The following is a 16,839-nucleotide window of genomic DNA, read 5'->3' as shown; positions in this document are numbered from 1 at the left end:
GGCGCGCAGACCTCTCCTGCCGCCCTCTGCTCCCCTCAGCAGTGTACTTCGGTCCTTCTGCCTGCTCTGCTCCCCGCTCTGGCTCTGGTGAATTCTCTCACCCTCCTGCGCTTCTGACTGTACCCAGTGCTTGTGTAAATAAATAAATAAAAATAAATAAACACAGAACTTAAAAAAAAAAAAAGCTGAGATGGTAGCCCCAGAAATGTGGGAAGTTTAAGACATAGTTGAGGCCACTGGTCAGTGACAGGAAGGTGGTAAGATGTCCTGCTCTAAAGGACACAAGCTCCAGGGCAGGCTGTGCTTCTAAAACTAGACAGCATAGCCAAAACTAGGGAGACCCAAATGCTGAGTCAGGGTCACCATTTCATTCCTTCCTCACATTAAGTAAATAACTCGTTCATTCTGGCATTCTAGTAGTGGCTCATCCTTGCCAGATAGAGTAAGGCACCCTGGAAGGCTTCCTGGATGTGATTTCTAAGTTGGGCATTGTAGGAAGAATAAAAGTGAGCTTGCTGAAGTAGGGGCCAAAGGTGTTCTAGGAAAAGCAATTGGCAGGTGCAATTACCCACAGCAACAAAGTTCATTACAGTATAATGAACTGTAAGGCACTGTAATTGACCAGATGGCGCTTGGTACTTGTGGAAGGGGGGAGTTTAGAGGAGCAGATGAGGACCATATCATGAAATGGTAAGGAACTTAGATTTCATCCTGATGTTGAGCGGTAGAGCAACATGAAAGGATTTCAAGCTGAGAAACAGTGAGTGCCAGGGGCCAGACTATAGAGACAGAGATTGGCTAGGAAAGCATTGTCCATGTAACAAGTTACGAAGGGCCTGAACCAAGGCCAACTAAATAGATGGAGAAGGACACACCCAAGGGTTTAAGGAAGTGCCAGTAGATTGAAAGAAGTAAAGCAAAGGAGGAAGCTTGGCTGATTTCCAAATTTCTAGTTTGGGCAACCAAGGAAGATCCAGTTCAGATTGGGTGTGGCAGGTAGGCAGGAGGCAAGGTGTCAAGTTCAATTCGGGACATTTTGAGATCCCTACAGACACCCATTTGGAGAGGCCCACTAGACAAGAGCAGTGACTCTGCACCTCAGGGGAGTTGTTTGGGGCAGAAATGGAGATTTGGCTATGGTTGTATTTGAAGCTATGAGGTGGATGAGATTGTCCAGGTAAAACATGCAGAATAAGCAGTGAAGAGACATCCAAGAGGCAGGTGAATGAGGAGTCCATAAAGAAAACCCAAAAAGTCAAGGTAGACCTGGAAGCGATTGAGTTTTAGAAGTTAAGAAAAAACAAGATTTGAAGAGGGGGAAATGGGTCACACCAGCAAGTGTTCCATTAAGGAAGGAACACAAGATGTGCTAACTGAGAGGTTATCAGGGACTCCTGCAAGCCTGATTGCAATGAAGTGGTGGATCTTTGGAAGCTAGAGTGCGGAGATTAAGGATGAAGTAGATGAAGGTGACCTCTGTGCTCTGGAACTGGGAGCACAGACTGTGTCAGGACAGAGCAGAGAGAAAAGATTCAAGGCACCAGCCTTATGAGACCTTGGTTCAGGAAGTTTCTACGTGATGTCAGAGGGCATTTAGGCTCCTGGCATTGCCAGCTTTGGGCTGAGACTTCCAGATCTACTCGGTGTGTGCTGGAGGGTCATACAAGCCAAAACTAATCTCAGCTTGAGCAACACAACATAATAGGAAGCGTCTGGATTTTGGGGCAGACATCCCAGCTCTACTTAATGGCCATAGAGTCTGAGACATGTAGTGTGACTTTTCATCTCAAAGTTGTTATGAGAATAAATTAAGGTACATTTATGGCTAGAAAACTGACTTCTCTCTTCTGAGATAGAATCCAACTTAAATTCCAAGATCCTAAATTATAACTCATAATTGACTTCCTTCTCTTTCTTCATCCTCTCCTTGAACACACAATTCCTGCTCATGACCATGTTCATGCTACTAGTTCCTAAATCACTAGCCCTAACTCATCGATCATAACAAGTATTTGTGTGACTCCACCTGCCGGGCCACTTCGTCTACCTTTGACATTTTCACTTAAACTTCCAATTTTCTCATTTTAATCAGCTATTTCACAATATTCCCACCTTCCAACCTCAAAAACTGATTGTTTCTTGCCAGATTTACAGAATCAACCAGGGTCCTGGCAGGAACTAGATAAGCTAATCAACTGGGGTAATTAAGGCGAGTTCAATAAAGCCATTATTTTACAACAGGTGGACAAGGTCAAAGGGAACCAACAAGGGACAGCAAGCATCTCATGGAAGGATACTGTGTCAGAATGGCAGAGAAAGCAGATCCTGGAGCCAAGGAGATTAGCCATGGCTATAGGAGTGGCTGACAAATTGGCTTTTGACTCACAGCCAGTCCATGACAACAAAAGTAGAATCAGGGAATTAAAGATTCCTACCTCATTCTTCTCTGATTCCTCTCCCCTGCTGTTTTCTTCCATTGACTGTACCCAACCAAAGCCAGGGGACAAGGGAGTCTGTTGGTGCAGTCCACTGAAGGTCTGTCTCCTGCCTGGGGCACAAAGACAGAGGATGGGTCTGGGAGGAAAACAAAATCAAAGCTACCTTTTTTATATACCCTCTAACGAATATGTATCTAGAAATTTTATTTTTTAATTTTTTTAATTTTTTTTTTATTTTTTAAATAAATTTTATTTTTATATTCCCCCATACAATTGCAAACGCCCCATTCTGACCCCAATCCTTCCCCTCCTGCCCCCCACCCCCCAAAAAGTGTCTCTGGTTCATAGTTTTTTGTTGATTTTGATTTTCACTTTCTTATATTCATTTTCCTGGTCCCTTATTTAAGTTTTCTAGATTCCTGCTATGAGTGAGACCATCCGGTATAGAAATTTTATTTTTTTTAAATAAGAATTTCCATCTATTTAATATGATCGTGCTTCTGGCACTATACATTATCTCAGTTATTTGCAAATATGAGTTGGAGGTTATTATCTCTGATGAGAATACTGAAGTTTCAAGCTCAAGTTAACTGAAATCTTATAATTAGTAGGTGATGGAGTCTGAACTTGAACCCTGGTGTGTCTGATCCTATAACCCTACTATGTTATCTTCCTGCTTTTGCCACTCACTCGCCAATTCTTTGTTTCTTCTGCATTTTTGTGGATACTGGCTGGTACTGGCCCTCCTAGGCATTCTTTATTCCTGGCATCAGTCTCACTTCTGCTGAGCCATGGCAAAGGACTGCAATCCATGGTCTCTTTTCCCGACTGCAATAAAAATATCTACAGCCAGGACTGCGCCATATAAATTTGCATCCCAAAATATGGGATTATTACTGTTCCCATCCAGGAAGTTCAGAGGCCTCTGAGCGGGAGCTGGTGGGGAAGTCAGAAATAACTGTGCCTCCCAGCTTTGTGCTCTGGGAGTGTTGTGAATGTTGTGAGTCTTGTGTTGTCTGTATTGTGGTTGTCAGACTAGAACAAAACAATGGTGGTAGCTCCTCCTGACCTTACTATAAGGTGCACCCAATTGTGTTCCTGGGAAAAACTACTGCACCTACAGGCATATGTGTGAATGATTCCAGCAATTTCACTGCTGCAGGTCCTGGAGAAACTTCAGGGACATCTGGAATTTCTGGAACAGGAGTTTCTGGCCACAAAGGAGAAGCACCTGACTTCACAACAGCAAGTCTACAAGCATGACGCCCCAGCTTTCAGTGACTTTGATCCAGAAAGGTTGGGCTTAAACTGTGTCAAGTGCAGGGGTCAGAGGTGACCTCCATCGGGTGGGATTCAGATGTAGCTGCTGGCTTAATGCTGGAGCACCACAGGGCGAGGGTCAACAAAAACTGTCTCACAAAGGAACTAGTGTTACCCTCTACAGCAAGTAGCATGAAATTCATGCTCCGTATAAGGTCCTGTGCTTCAGGACCCAGATGAAAGCCTGGAGGTCACATACTGGTCACCATCTTGCATTTTGTTGGGTGTCATTATAACTGGTTCTGAGACTCAGAAGAGCACAAGAAAACCCTAGAAAGGCTAGCCCCAAAGGACCTGCTCCTCTTCACTCTCTCCTGTCCTCTCCCTACTCTGCTAGGTTTTCTCTGGCCCCTTTTCTTCCCCCTTCCTCTCTCATCACAGATAAGATTTAAGGGGCAACAGGCAGGAGAGGATCATGGTTAATTGGTTAATGTTGAGCTGAGAGACCCACACATTCTGACAAAGTGGGAAGTTTAAACTTAAACTCAAATCAAATGATTCCCAAGCTACATCACGAGACTTGGATACACACACTTTCAACTGGCCATTTTCATGGCGCCATGTTCCTCTCTCTCTAAATAGTTTGATGACTCATTCCAGGACTCAAGGCTAGGATTGTTTCCATATAATTTCCTGGTATGAATTAAAAGGATCCATTTAGTAGGCCTGATATTTTTCTAACTTTCTATTCATAGCATTTTAACATGGAATCATTTTTGATGCCAAAATATTTCAATGGTTTATATTCTGGCAGTAGTGCATTGAGGTACTAGTCCCAAAGCATAATTTTTCTTTTTCAAAAATGAATAAAACCACTGACTTCTGTTATTTCAATGCTGAGCAATTAGACAGCAAGGATGGGCTTTTAATACTGATTTTTTCCCAAAGTCTTATATTTTTCTGGGAAAAAAGATTTTCACTTGCTTTTACTGCTTGTGAAAATGAGTAAGTGTATTTCTTTTCCAAGGAATCCCACTTGTTTTGACTTCTTTTAAGACAGCCTCTGTGCACGTTAAGAGCAAAGTTATTCAATGCCTTATTTATAGCCTACTTATACCCACCGTGTGTGGGTCACCCGGGTAAATAAGAGTCATATCCATATACAGGAGAAACTTTCAACACTAGGGTTAGGGAAAGACTCAGTCTCTCCCATAATTCAGTTCATACTCCTTAAGAGTAAGCAAAAGTTGACCTGAAAATCTTGCCAAACTACCACCACATACAGAAGGCTATGAAAGGAAGTTCAACTCCAGTTAAGAACTAAGAACGATATGGGCCTCCCATATTGTTAAAGATGTTAAAGACAGAGCTATCAAACTATTGCCAGCCACTACAGCATGAGTTCAATCCCCCAGCTGACCAGGGAGCTGCCCACATGGCACAGCAGACCTCTCCTGCCTCGCCTGCTACTCCCCTCAGCAGTGTATTTCAGTAGATCTGCCTGTTCTGCTCCCCACTTTCTCTGGTGAATCCTCTTACCACCCCTCCCCCCGCACCTCTGGCTTGCACCCCAGTTCTTGTATGCATAAATAGATCTTTAAAAAAAGAACTAAGGACAATATGTGAAAGGATTACACTGTCTTTGATCACTATCTTTTGAAAAGGTTACAGCTGTTGATGCATTTTGGACTATTTTGTAAACTGAGTTTGAGAGGAAAGTAATAGATTTTCATTGCAACTGTCCTCTTTATATGAAATATATTATTTTCCTTTATCCTTGGTCCTTTTCTGATAATTTATAAATTTGTTTGTTACATAAAATGTTGGCCACAAATTTTACTTATATAAAAGACTCTCCACAATGAAGGGCATATTGTGTGTAAAGCACAAGAGACAATCATCTGGAGCCTGGTCCTCCCATTCTCCCTTGGGTAGTGGGTGGTGATAAGCAGGACTCCTAGAGGTCTGGGTACCCCGAGAGCCTTCCGAGGGTTGAGTCCAAACGCCATTGCATTTGACTTTTTAAAAAGATTTATTTTATTTATTTGTGTATACAAGAGCTGGGGTGCAGGCCAGAGGTGCGGGGGGTAAGAGGATTTACCAGAGACAGAGTGGGGAGCAGAATAGGTGGATCTACTGAAATACACTGCCGAGAGGAACAGCCGGTGAAACAGAAGATGTCTGCTGAGCCATGTGGGTTAGCTCCCTGGCTAGGGCTCAAACTCAGGCCTTCACAGTGGTAGTACTGAGACTTAAACCCTAGGCCTCCCTGGAGGCTCTCTAATTTGTATAATTTTTTTCTTCCCTCCAATTTTTATCACATTTCGATTTATTGCTTTATTTCATGTGCTAAGTTTTTATAACAATATTGAATGATATATTCATATGTCATTTATCTAATTTAACCCATTAATGTAGTGAAATATATTAATACTCTAATATTTAACTATAGAATTGGGAAATTTAGAGATTTTTCCCTTTTCTTTTTCTGTTCCTCAAAAGTTAGTCTTTACAGAACTTATCAGTATGCCTACTTGGACTGTGCCCTTATGGGGATACAATTTTAACAATATTAGATTTCCTACCTCCTTTTAAGTAGGTTTTGATAATTATATTTTCCCTAGACACATGTCCATTTCATCTAGATTTTAAATTGTATCGATACGAAGTTGTTCAATCGCATTTGATTTAAACTTTTGTTTTTTCTTCCTCATATTTCCCTATATCTTCCTCATTTTTGTTGTTTCAAGTCAGACTTCCCAGTGGTTTATTTTACATATTTAAAAAAAATTACCCATTACCCAGTTTATTTAACAAATATGTAATGGGTGTATATGTGTACTGGGGAATGTTCTGTATTTTACAGATATTTCCAAGGAAAATATTTTACTGATCAAATTCTTTCAAAGTTCATTTGCTTATTTTTATGAATATCTCCTTATTCCTGGGTTTTAAAATTATCCTTTTATTGCCTTCTTGTTCTGGATACTTGATTGATTCCTATCTATTTGTTTATGCCTTTACCAAGCCCACGTTACCTTGACTACCATCACTCTATGATAAACATTGATGTTGGGTACTGTCGTCTTCCTATGCTGTTTGACCACCCTCAGTGTTTTGTCTTTCCATATAAACTTTACAATTTTACAATATTCACAAAATAATTTGCTGAGATTTTGACTGGGATTACACTGTGCCAAAAGATCAAGTTGGGAAGAACTGACATCTTGACAATACTGAGTGATCTAATCATGGATGTAGAATGTCTCCATTTGTTTAGTTGTTTTTTACGTCATTTATCAGTTTTGCAGTTTTCCTCATTCAGATCTTGTACATATTTTGCTTGATTTGTACCTAAGCATTTCATATTGGGATCCTAATGTAAACGGTATGGTGTTTTTAATTTCAAATTCCACATGTTCATTTTGATATGTACATGTGTACTGGGTAATGTTCTGTATAGAAAAGAGGTAGACTTTTACACAAAAACCTTGTAACCTTCTATCTTTATAACATTGTAGCTTACAGCCTTGCTACAATTGTTTATTATTTCCAGGATTTGGGTTTTTTTGGTCAATTCTTTCAGATTTTCTACACAGATGATCATTTTATCTGTGAACAAAGACAGTTTTGATTTCTTCCCTTCCAATCTGCATACCTTTCCTTTCCTTTCTTGTACCTGTGTCTTACTGTATTAACTAGAACATTCAGTGCAAAGTTGAAAAGGAAATGCAAGTCTTTTCCCTGATCTTAGTGGGAAAGCAAGGGTATACTTTTTAACATTTTAGAATTTGTTGACTTTTCTTTAAGTTTTTTTTTTTTTGTGGATTAATACAAGGTAAATGTAATGAATTTAAAGACAATATACATATATACATATACATATAGATAAAGCTTGTTAGTTAAATTATTTAGTTATTTCAGGTCCTTTCTCCTTTCCAGCTTATTTCCACAGAATCATAGCTCTTAGAATTGTCAGGGACTTCAAAATAATGAGATCCAGATGAGCAAAGTACTATTTTCCCATGTTATAGCTTAGACGTTGGTGGCATAGAAAGATGAAGTAATTTACCCAAGGGTACAAGGCTAATGAATAACAAAATAAGGACTAGAGTCGAGGCCTGCAGTGAGACTCGAAACAGGAAGTGCCCGTCATCACTGGTGTACACCATCCTTCCTGCCGGAGGACAGTCACGTTATTAATACAGATCAATGCTACACTCAAGAACTCTGGTTACTAATTAGAATGTTGACTGCATGCCCAATAAGAAGCTTATTTGTTTATGTTTACTTAGACAAGTGGAAGGTGAAATCTTCAAGTTGGAGATGCTACTTGGAGATGTTAAGGAGAAAATGGAGAGAGGCAAATATACATCAGCTCTCTCCCTTCCCATGAGTTCTCCCAACAACCCGGATGACTTGGCATCCTCTCCACCCTCAAATGAGGTAATGCAGCAACCTACAACCCAACTTCATGCCAGGAAAATGGTTTTTATGCATTTCACTGAATCACCAGTTCTGTTTCAGTATTTCACGAACACTTAACTTTTCCGTAAGTCATATTTCAAATGGAACCAGCTTAAAAAAATTAGAAACTATTTCAAGTGTTGGATTTTGAAATATTGTATTAATTTAGGATGAAATCTTGCAGTTAAACTGATGAGCTGATACAGAACTATTTCTTCTGGATGAACAGTGTTTTTGTGTGGCTCTTGCCTGGCAGAAATAATTTTTCTTCTTGCTGGTTTTGTTCTCCTTCTTTTGAATAAAGAATGACACACACAGTGAAAGAACTCTTCCCCATGAATCCACTGCTGCATTTTCTTTGTCTCAGTTAAGCTCTTCTGGGTTGTCTACATAGTCATGATTAGGAATTTAAATCAATCACCACTGTCTTTCCACACGTTTTGTTCTTGTAGCCTCAACTATTAGAACATTTCAGACTAAATTACAATTCTGGGAACTGAATCATCTGGGTAATTGTCTTAAAGGGACTCTTGTTTTGCACAGTGTTTGAAGACACTGTCTATGGCTGGTATTAAAAACTTGATAAGTTTTTGTTAGAGCTAAATACAAGATGATGATTATATAAACTTTAGACCTTCAAAAGCAGTGTTTGTCTCCTCAAAAACACCTTGCAAAATCTCATTCATTCAAGGCCCAGCTTCAGAGTGCAGCCAACTATGTAAGCTTAGCCACCAGCTCCCCCACCTCAGCCAAAACCTTTGCTCAGGCCTCTGTGTCCCTACAGCACTGTGTCTCACTAAACCTGGTGCTTTTGTACCCATCTTTGTATCCCAAACATCTGACTGAATGCAGGATGAGAGTGAGTGGACCCACCTGGACTTTAATGATTTTGATGCTTCACAAGCAGCCTCCAAGGTTAACAGCCCATTATACCTCTGGTCCTGAACCTGAATTAGCTTCAAGGTGCTGTGAGGGAGACTTGTGAGTCACCCTGGCTTTCTGGCCCTCAGGCCTGGCTTTGTTCTTTACTTGGTCCTACCTGAGTTTATTGCAACTATTGGAAAATGATGAGAATTTATAACTTTGTGGTAAACAGCCCTGAAAAAAGAAACTATCTTTTTTTTATCAGCAAAGATTTGCTGAATGTTCTATTTGCTAAATGCTAGGCACTTTTTTAGGTAATGTGGATACAACATAAACACGACTGACATCATCTGCCTTCAAGATGCTTACATTTCTGTGAGAGACACATACATTGAACAAATAAAATGAGCACATAATTACAGAATATTAAAAGTGCTGTGCAGGAAGTAATAATACCTTCCTTGTGACTGAAGTTAGACCCTCTGTGTCCAAATACTAACTTTGTCATTTATCAGCTTTGTGGCCCTAGGAAAATTCCACAAGCTCTCTGTGCCTGCATTTTCCCCTCTGTAAAATGGGGGATAATAATATCTGCCTCACAGAATTGTTGAAGGCATTTAAATATGGGAAGTGCTTACGACAGGGCCTGGCTTATAATAAGCACATTACTCGGGCGTCAGCCAGCGTGACTACTAAGCAGTGGGCTATGACCAAAAGTAACTCAGTGGGAGGGTAAGTTCTTCAGAAGAGATGAATTTGAACTGAGTCCTAGTTGATGAGAAGGAGGCAGCTAGGTGCGGAGTCTTGAAAAAAGGACTCCAGGCAGGAAGTGATGGTAGGTTGGGGTGGGGATGTGGAATTGAAAGCTGAGGGGCAGCAATCCTAACGGCAAGTCCTCAGTGCAGCTGCTCAGACTCCCAAAGAGCACCAGATGCCCTTGGTGGTCCCGGGGCTCATGTGGGCATAAAAAGGACAGGGATACCCCCCCCTACACACACAAAGTGGGCAGCCCCTTTTACACAGTCCCTCCCAAGGGTCTAAGCGGCACAAGGGCAGACTGAGGACTACATAACTGGGGAGACTGTCCTTCCTCTCCCAACCTGCACCCTTGGGGTGCCTGGGAAACCGGGGGAAGGGGGTCAGCCTGACTTCTTCAGCCCTGTTGCTGCACAAGGGAGGGCCGGGAAAAGAGGAGAAAAGGCGAGGTGATACATGGTGTCTCCGCCACATTCTACTTCAGATTACTCCTTCCACTGCCCCCGGGTGTTGAATTAAATTCCCAGTAATTAAAGTAAAAATAATCCCTGAAATTGGGACTCCCAGAAAGCTAAACAAAATCATTATAAATTCAAACTTCCTTTAAAAACCAAAACAACACACTGCAACACACAACCAGGGGGATGTAACTGCCCAGGACCAACCTGATAAGTGGCCATGAGGTTGTCTGGCAATTCCAGGGAAAAGCCCAGCAGCCTGGTCCTCGCTGTGTTCAGCTCATTTCACAGCTCCTGTAACCAGCAATGCTGAATGAGACTCTGAAATTTGCAGGATTGTGCTCACCTGGCCCTCATGCATTGGTACCTGGGTACTGGTGCTGGGGAGAGCAGCTAACGATGCTAACATTTCCTACCCTTTCAGCACACAGGAGAAACCTACCTCGGTCACCTGGTCTGCCAGGGCTTCTCCGGCTGCATCTGTGGACCTTTAATCCAGCAGGTCTGGGTGAGCCTGTGTCTCTGCGTTTCCAACAAGGCCCCAGGTGATGCCAGTGTTGGTCTAGGGACCACAATGGAGACGATTTCATTTCGAATGATTTGGAAATACTGGGATTAAAAAACCTGAGCGTCTAAAATGGTGACAAAACCGTAAGGAAAAAAGTTAATTGTGTTCCTTCAGAGTTTAACAGTTTGCAAAACTTTTTGCAGAAGAGGTGGAAGCTTAGAAAGATGAGATTTGCTAAGGGCAAGTGACAGACATTGAACCCCAGGCCTCCCAGCTGAGGTGAGGGCATCTCCTAGGTTCTGCTAATGAAATCTATCTTCAGAGTGCATGACAAGGGTCACCTGCAGCCCTAGAAGTGATAAAAGGAAACACAAGAGGAAGTGGAGGGAAAAACCATTATTTTTTTAATTATAAAAGCAAACTATGCTTATTGCAAAAATAACCAGCAAGCACAGAAAAATATAAAGAAATTTCAGGGCATAAAATCATTCCTAATATTTTAGTGTACATCCCAACTTTTCTGTGCATTCACATTCATTTTTGTAAAAATGGGATCCTGCTATATGTATTGTTTTACGATCTGCTCTTTTCATTTAACATTATACTGTGGGCATCTCATCATTTAGACTCAACTACTCTTTCATACTTAAGGACTGCTCTGTATTTCATTATATAGATGTACCCTGATTTATTTAAGCTATTCCTTGTGAATAGAGTGTTTTTTTCATTTCTTTGATATTATTGTAAGGGGCAGGAATGGGCACAGGGCAGGTTTTCTATGATCCCAGCAGACGGGGTAAGGGAGGAGTCAGAGTCCTGGAGCCCTCGGTGGCTTTTGTAGGCTTTTATTGGGATTTACCAGGTATACAGCAGGCAGGGGTGCTGGGAAGCCAAGAGGCTGGCAGGCCTCCCAGCCCCCAGCAAGTCTTCACCCTAGGCTCTAAGGCCTTCTCTCATGTTCTCTCTGCTCTTCCCATGGCTCTGCTTCTCTCTGGTGTCCCCGTGATGCCGCCCTTAAAAGTGCAGTATGAGCCCAGGTGAATCTAATCTACATATGCCCACACCCTACTCCAGGTGCCCACCATCAGGCATGCAATCCGAATGGTGGGAGGGCAGAAAAGCCTGATACCTTTTACCTTACCCTATAATTATAAACACCGCTGTAAGTAACATCATTTTACATGCAAATGTAAGGTCAGGAAGGACACTGAGCAGGTTTTCTAAGATCCAGCAGACCGGGTAAAGGAGGAGTCAGAGTCCTCAGTGGTTTTTTGCAGGTCTTTTATTGGGATTCACCAGGCATATGGCAGGCAGGGATGCTGGGGGGCCGGGAGGCTGGCAGGCCTCCCAGGCCCCAGCAGGTCTTCACTCTGTGGGCTCTCTGGCCTTCTCTCGGCTTCTGCTTCTCTTGCTTCTCGCTCGGCTTCTGCTCGGCTTCTTCTGGCGTCCCCATGGCGCTGCCCTTAAAAGCCCAGTCTTAGCCCAGGTGAATCCTATCTACATCTGCCCACACCCTATTCCAGGTGTTCACCATTAGGCATGCATGTATTCAGGACCGCAAGGATCCATCATGTATCCTGATGACGGGAGGGCAGAAAAGCCTGACATTTTTCCTTACCCTACAGCAAACTTTTGACCATAGTTGATCAAAATAATCAACTTAGAATAAAATCCTAGGAGTGCAGTTCAGGGTTCAAAGGGTACACATTGAAAATTTGGATAAATGGACCTTTAGCCAGGTAATGCCAGTTCATACCCCACAGCAGGGTGTGGAAATGCCAGTGTCTCCAATATGAAACCATACTGGGTATTTTTTTTCTTTTCCTTTTCAATCTTTACTAAAGCGATGTGTTTTAATCTGTATTACTTTAAAAAAAAAAGATTTATTTATATATACAAGCACTGGGTACAGTCAGAAGCACGGGAGGGTGAAAGAGTTCACCAGAGCCAGAGTGGGGAGCAGAGCAGGCAGAAGGACCGAAGTACACTGCTGAGGGGAGCAGTGGGGGGCAGGAGAGGTCTGCGTGCCATGTGGGACCCTCACCCGGTGGCCAGGGATCGAACCGGCGCTGCAGAGGCTGCGGGCAGCTTCGCAACCCAGCACTCAACCACTGTGTCACCAGGGAGGCCCTAATCTGTATTACTTTTAATCATTGCTTTAATCGATATTACTTTGCCTATATGTGAAATTTAACCATGTGCATGTTTCTTGGCCATTTGCACCGCCTCTTTGACATCAACATTTTATGTTAGCAAAACTGAAAACTTAAAAAACTGCCTTTTTAAAAAGGCAGACAACTGAGAAAATAATAGAAGTAAAGTTTGGCAGTGAGGTTTCATCAAAGTTCTCACACAATTGCACAAAGGAGAATTGTGATTAAAAACACAACTATTAGGGTAAAAATTGAGGTACTGGCTCCATCACCTATTCTGAGTCGACCTCAACAAGTTGTTTACCTTCTCTGACTTCATATTTTTCATGGTTAAAATGGGAGCACGTGGTGGAGGGAAGGAATAAAGGAGGGTATGTAAGAAGCACCTGCACAATGAGCAACAAACCAATAGCTGCTTTTGCTAATAAGTGAACACTGAAACCCTCCAAAATATTCATGGACAAAGGCTATGAACTTAAAAACCACAAGTAGGAAATACAACCAATAAATAAGCATATGGGAAAATGTTTATGCTCATTTTTTTTAGCAAAGGGACATTTTAATAAGAGGAAATGCAAATGAACACAAGGTGCCACCCACTCCCCTTCTTAAATTAAGAAAACATTTTCAGGTGGTAATTCCTGATGCAGAGGAAGGTGTGGTCAAGCAGCCGCCCACATTGTTGGTGGCTGTGTAATTCATACAACTTTTGTGAAAAGCAATTTAGCATTCCTGTCATCACACAAACATGCTGGCGATTTGGGACCCAGACATTTCCTAAGGAAGTAATTCAAATTATGGAAAAAACTATCTGTACAAGGATGCTGATGCCAGCGTGGTGTTTTAATGGTGGGAAACACGTTTACTTTCTATTGACATAAAGAGGAAAACCATAGTAAATAATACACAGAGGGCGGGATCGGCCCTCTGTTCAGTAGTGAAAGATTTTTGTGTTAAGGAAGGACATATATGCAATAACTCAGGTCTCTAGAGAGTCCCTCAACCTTATTTTAATTAGCAGTAGAATACATTTCTTTGGAAAAGCTTAGGGCTCTACCTCCAATCAGACTGATAGATTTAAAAAATCATCTTTTTTTAAAAATTTATTTATGCATACAAGAGCTGGGGTGTAGGGCAGAGGAGCATAGGGTGAGAGGACTCACCAGAGACTGAGTGGAGTGCAGAAGAGGCAGATTGACTGAAATACACTGCTGAGGGGAGCAGCAGGCCAGACAGGAAAGGTCTGCTGTGTCATGTGGGTCAGCTCCCAGGCTGGCTGGGGAAACTAACTTGTGCTTCAGTTGCTGGTGACAGCTTGACAGCATTCTTTAACCCCTATACTACCTTGGAGGCCCTAAAAATCATCATAAATCTTTCCCTCCTTTGGCGGAGCTTGCAGTAATTTGAAACTAAAGGGGAAAAAAGTTTGTAGTGGGGAGTAGTCTTTCATCTGTAAGCCAGATTTTATGATCTGTTTGGAGAAGGAAAGACCTGAAGCCAGTGTGGAATCTTTTTCTGAGCCCAAGGCCATTGCAGGAGTACAGGCCCTGAGAGAGCTCAGGAGGAGGCTCCAGCAGGCAGCGGGGAGCTCAGCTGCAGGCTGGGCTGTGTGTGAGCAGCTCTGGTGTGAGTCACTTCCTGTCACATCCACATCTGCCTGTGTTTGTGGTGCAGGAGGACCCCAACGCCCCCCAAAGGCAGGACCGTGCAGAGACAACCAGTCCTCGCTATGCCTTCTGCCATTGGGTACTTGAATGGTGAGGTCTTGTACAAGTTCCAGGTTGGGAGGGAGCCAGGCCTGGGGTGAGGACTGCAGTGAGAGTGGGCGTCCACTAAGTGAATGGGGGTGGGGGCATCAGAAGTTACTGACCAAATTGTAACAGAATCACAGGTCTCCAGGCTGGGCAACTAGCCTGGCCTCCCTCCCAACTTACAAATCCTTCCAGCAGTCACTCTCCACTGAGGAAGTATTTTAATAAACCACATGCCTCAGCCCCGCCAGGGGTGGCGCCCCGGTAGGGCCAGGCCTGTTAAAATCTCCCAGGTGATTCTGATCAGCCCTGACAGTTAAGAATCAGGTGACAGCACTCAAAGGGTGGTTTCTTCTGTAGGTTTTGTTTGAAGGGAAATTACTATATGCCATTATATGCCACCTTCCTCGCAGGAAGAGAGAAAATCACCTATTGGGTTGCCCCCCCCCCCATCCTCCTTTGCAGTCCCGCTGAATTAGGCCTAATCCCATGTCTCAGGGTTTATTTCTCCCCATTCCTACCAATAAATCTTCCTGAAGTAACAATTGGCAAATTATGTCAAAGTTGTAGATCCTAAGGAGAAATTAATATTTTCGAAATTCTCACTGGATCAACTGTTAGCTCGTGTGAATTCAGAATCTTTTTTTTAAAGATTTATTTTTATTTATTTATACATAAATAAATAAATACCCCTGCACCTCTGGGGTACAGGCCAGAGGTGTGGGGGGTGAGAGGATTCACCAGAGACAGAGTGGGGAGCAGAACAGGCAGATGTACTAAAATACACTGCTGAGGGGAGCAGTGGGTGAGAGGAGAAGTCGGCTGTACTATGTGGATCAGCTCCCTGGCTGGGAATTAAACTCATGTCACAGTGGCTGGCGATAGCTTGATAGGGCTGAGACTTTAACCCCTGAGCCACCAGGGAAGCCCTGAATTCAGAATCTTTTATTTGAAGCGCCTCCAAGCTCGGGAGGCATGTGGATTGGGGCCAAGGTTTGGCTAATTTACTTTTGAAAGGTCAAGAGTCAAGGAAGGAGTTTCTGTTTAGCAGCCACTATTACATGCACGTAATGAACGCTAATGGAAGCAGATGACACGGCCTTTAAGACTGAAATTTCCTGCAGGAATGGGCGCTTGTCATCGTGTTCTATTGCATTTCCGTCTCTTCACAAAGAAACAGGTGTTTGTGCTAAAAATGACTGTGTCATCTGGGGTGGAACATGGCTTTACACAACATGCCCGTCGATCAGCTCCTTTAAACATAAGGGACACTAATGATGCCTCCTTCCCAAGTCGCCCCAGACCTAGTATGTTTACTTGGTGAATTAAAAATCTAGATTTTGAATATTTAAGGTTTTATTAAGTATAATTTAAAAATTTGACAAAGAAAATTTTGATTTAAACATTAAAGGTTTAAATGGTTCTCTTCCAGATTCCTAGTCTAGACCTTATAGAACCACTTAAGTACCAAGATGAGGACTGTGATGTTTCAGTCTAAATATACTCTTTTATGATGAAGAAGATGGAAGAACCAAGCATAAAATGAGATCTAACAGTAAATCTACTACTGAGGAGTGATGAGGAACTTTCCACGAGTTATAAATTAAAATCTTAGTAAAATACATAACCCCTAAGGAACTAATTGAATGGAGGGCTATATACTCTCTACTGTTAGATTAGGTATCTCTCAGGGTGTGTTCTTTATGAAGCTTGCTTAAGTACATACTGTTCCAGGATATTGGCAAAGTATTATATACATGCAGATAATATGTATCCCGCATATAAAATACTTACCCCTTTGTGTTATTTCTGATGGAAAACTTTGGACTGAAGAATATACTTTAGCTCCATTGTCTTGTTAAAATATAGCAGATAGCCATTATGTTTGGCAAGAAGACTTTGGCACTCCAAGAAGTTTAAAAGAGGCAGAAAAAGAAAGTTATGTGTTGGACTGAAATCACTTGAGACAGATCCAAGTTTTCCACTTTGGAGAGCAGATGTTCAAATGCCCTGGAGGAGGAGGGTGGAGACGGAAAATGAGGTGTGGGAAAATATGTGACTCAGGCGGAGAGCGTGTTTTTCCAGAGGAGGGAAAGCGCCTCACTTCTCAAACCCCGACCCCACAAACCCTGCTGGCAGCTGGCTGGGCACAGTGGGATGTGCCTGCAATGTGCCAGGCACACG

At 42.4% G+C, this 16,839-nt stretch overlaps 1 protein-coding gene and 1 long non-coding RNA gene across 6 annotated transcripts in view; one reads left to right on the top strand and one right to left on the bottom strand.

Annotated features, from left to right (window-relative positions):
• The window catches only part of AKNAD1 (AKNA domain containing 1), a 31,902-nt gene that overhangs the window by 6,047 nt on the left and 9,016 nt on the right, over positions 1 to 16,839 (top strand). For all 5 annotated transcript variants that reach the window (XM_037500233.2, XM_037500237.2, XM_037500235.2 and 2 more), the window contains one exon: positions 3,601 to 3,734. In XM_037500233.2, coding sequence (XP_037356130.1) covers positions 3,601 to 3,734 — 134 coding nt within the window. The remainder of the gene's footprint in view (positions 1 to 3,600; positions 3,735 to 16,839) is intronic.
• On the bottom strand, positions 2,442 to 16,668 carry LOC129145143 (uncharacterized). Its single transcript, XR_008550267.1, has 3 exons — positions 16,450 to 16,668; positions 10,686 to 10,875; positions 2,442 to 2,548 (listed from the first exon to the last, which is right to left on the bottom strand). It is a non-coding gene; the product is annotated as an uncharacterized LOC129145143 (long non-coding RNA).

Source organism: Talpa occidentalis, unplaced genomic scaffold (assembly GCF_014898055.3).
Source record: "Talpa occidentalis isolate TD23 unplaced genomic scaffold, MPIMG_talOcc4v2.1 talOcc4.9, whole genome shotgun sequence".
NCBI lineage: Eukaryota > Metazoa > Chordata > Mammalia > Eulipotyphla > Talpidae > Talpa > Talpa occidentalis.
The sequence above is the reverse complement of the archived record's forward strand: the minus strand, read 5'-3'. Positions and strand labels throughout refer to the sequence as shown.